Source organism: Panicum virgatum, chromosome 8N, assembly GCF_016808335.1.
Source record: "Panicum virgatum strain AP13 chromosome 8N, P.virgatum_v5, whole genome shotgun sequence".
Classification (NCBI taxonomy): domain Eukaryota; kingdom Viridiplantae; phylum Streptophyta; class Magnoliopsida; order Poales; family Poaceae; genus Panicum; species Panicum virgatum.
The window spans coordinates 6859944-6862869 of record NC_053152.1 but is presented as its reverse complement, the minus strand read 5'-3'; the positions used below and the strand labels follow the sequence as shown (position 1 = coordinate 6862869).

The 2926-nt window shown below is 41.5% G+C and overlaps 1 protein-coding gene across 1 annotated transcript; it reads right to left on the bottom strand.

Annotated features, from left to right (window-relative positions):
* Positions 1-1244: 1244 nt before the first annotated feature.
* LOC120684722 lies at positions 1245-2513 on the bottom strand. The gene has a single exon (XM_039966612.1). The coding sequence runs from the start codon at positions 2511-2513 to the stop codon at positions 1245-1247; it is 1269 nt and encodes a 422-aa protein (XP_039822546.1).
* Between the last annotated feature and the right edge of the window lie 413 nt (positions 2514-2926).

Here is a 2926-nt window from a genome sequence, read left to right as displayed (position 1 = left end):
CTGTACAACACGATTGACCTACCTTGACTTCACATGCATTTAGGAAGCCTATAGATAGATCAGTCAAACATGACCATAATATTAATTTTGCAGCTTCAATAGCATTTACTATTATATGTAATGTGAGTTCCTGTATTATACACATTTTTTAGGTATTTAAGGACTCGGAAAGTTTTGATATGCATCCTGGAATGCTGGATCAAGCTAAACTTGTCCTAAAGAAATGTGATGGACTTCCCCTTGCAATATCGACCAAAGGCTGCTATCTGGCAAATAAGCCTAAAACTGCAGTGGAATGGAGAAAGCTCAATGATGGCTTAAGCGCTGAGTTGGAGATCAGTGCTGAGCTTAAGATGATAAAGGCGGTCCTTTTGCGGAGCTATGATGGTCTACCGTATCATCTAAAGGCTAGTTTCTTATACTTGTCCATTTTCCCGGAAGACCATATAATCCGACGTAAACGTGTGGTGAGGAGGTGGATTGCAGAGGGTTACTCAAGAGATATGCATCAGACGACATCTGAGCAAGTTGGAGGCAAGTACTTTGAAGAACTTGTTGTGTATGATCTTACCCTTGGAAACTGGAGTTCCTGGGAAGATTGATTCTTGTCAGCTCCATTACCTCATCCGTGAAATTTGCGTGTCAAAGGCAAGAGAGGAAAACCTTGTGTTCACACTGGAGGAAGGGTGCAGCCTGGGTGGTGCACAAGGGGCAATACGCCACCTCACTATCAGCAGCAACTGGAAGAGAGACAAGGATGTGATGCAGAGCAGCAGAGGATGCTGGACTTGTCACATCTGCGATCATTAACTGTGTTCGGAGAATGGGGAGATTTTTTCGTATCCAAGAAGATGATGAGATTCCTCCGAGTGCTGGATCTGGAGCACACAACAGGTCTTAGAGCATCTCCAGCAGTCCCCCAATAACTCTTTCCCAATTACTAATATTGGGAGATGTCCCAATAATAATTTTAAGAGTATTGGGAGAGTTGCTTTTGCAGTCTCCCAATATGACTTTCCCAATAATGTATTCTTTTCTATATCTCTATGTACAAGTACACAAACACTACGGATACTCCATTTTCACATTCAAATAAGTCAAGAAAAACTTAAGTCAACACGTCACACAACTCATCGACATTTCAAATCCATAAATAAATTCAAATTTAATTTAAATTTAAACACAACATGGTCCAAATGCATGTAATAATCCAAATAAAATTTGGCTAAAGTAAATATTGAGCATCACGCACTCCCATGGAGCTGCCACAAATGCTCAACAAGGTCATCACGAAGTTGTTGATGCGCAGCTCGGTCTTCAATTTGTCGATGCATCTCAAGAAATTTTTGGATTCGATCTTTATCCTTCTCAGGTTCAGCAGGTGCCACATAGTTGCCTTCAGTCTCATAGTTGAAGTCTTGTGGCTGATCTCTCTCGTCTTCTATTATCATATTGTGCAGGATCACACATGTTGTCATGATGCGCCACAGTGTCTTTTTGTCCCAAAATCTAGCTGGTCCAGCCACAATTGCAAATCGAGATTGCAAGACTCCAAATGCTCGCTCAACATCATTCCCACATGCTTCCTGACACCTGGTAAAGTGAGCATTTTTGTTACCCTGAGGGTTTTGTATTGACTTCACAAAGGTAGCCCATGAAGGATATATACCATCAGCCAGATAGTAACCCTTTGTGTATTGGTGGCCATTGACTTCAAAGTTCACAGGTGGTGCCTCTCCTCTTGTAAGTCTAGCAAACAAAGGTGATCTCTGCAAGACATTGAGGTCATTGTGAGACCCAGGCATCCCAAAGTAAGCATGCCAAATCCATAAATCATTTGATGCAACAGCTTCCAAAATGATTGTTGGATCATGACAATGCCTAGTGAACTGTCCATGCCAAGCTGCAGGACAATTCTTCCATCTCCAATGCATACAATCAATGCATCCAAGCATACCTCGAAAACCTTTTGATTCACCCATTTGCATCAACCTAACTGTGTCCTCTACATTTGGCTCTCGTAAGTATTGCTCTCCAAATATCTGAATCACAAACTTGACAAATTTCTTCAAGCTCTTTATGACAGTGCTCTCAGCAATGTGAATCCAATCGTCAATAACATCAGCTGGACAACCATATGCAAGCATGCGCACTGAAGCGGCAATCTTCTTTAGAGCACTCTGACCTAGTTCACCACTTGCATTCCTTTTCTGCTCAAAGTATGGACAATGATCTTCCACAGCTTTTGCAATGCGCATGAACAAATCCCTCGACATCCTAAACCGGCCCCTGAAGGTTCTTGGGCCAAACACTGGGGTATCCACAAAATAATCCTCCATAAGCTTAACATGGCCAGCCTGCTTCTTTCGACGAACTACCAATCGACCCATCACAGAACCACCATGCTTCCGTCGTTTCCTTTGAATGTCAACAAGCATAGCTGTCACAAACTCGAAATCATCATCATCGTCCGACGATGAATCATCAAAGAACAGTTCCACAAGCAATGTCATCTGCAGAATTGAAACATTGATCCACATATTAATTTTAAAAATATATAAGTATTTGGTGCAAGATCACTAACATATGCACAACTGACAAGTAAAAAAATGCAAAAACAAATATTTTCTCCAAATGTTGCGTGCTACAGGATACATTGAATGCTGAATGGGTCAGAAAAGAGAATTGCTTCAGTATGTCTGTCTTTTATTTAAACCGATTTCTCCAATATGACCAAATAGCAATTAGAATTAGACTAATTCCAGTTAGCTAACCCCAATATCTATGCAAGAGAGTAAAATATACACACAATTTGTCAGAGCGAGAATGATGACGCCTTGGCTAACCCCAACAGATGCAAAAGAAACCTTTTTCAATACCTTGGGCTTGGTCTCACGTGGGGGCGTGCATCGATCGTGGGCAGAGG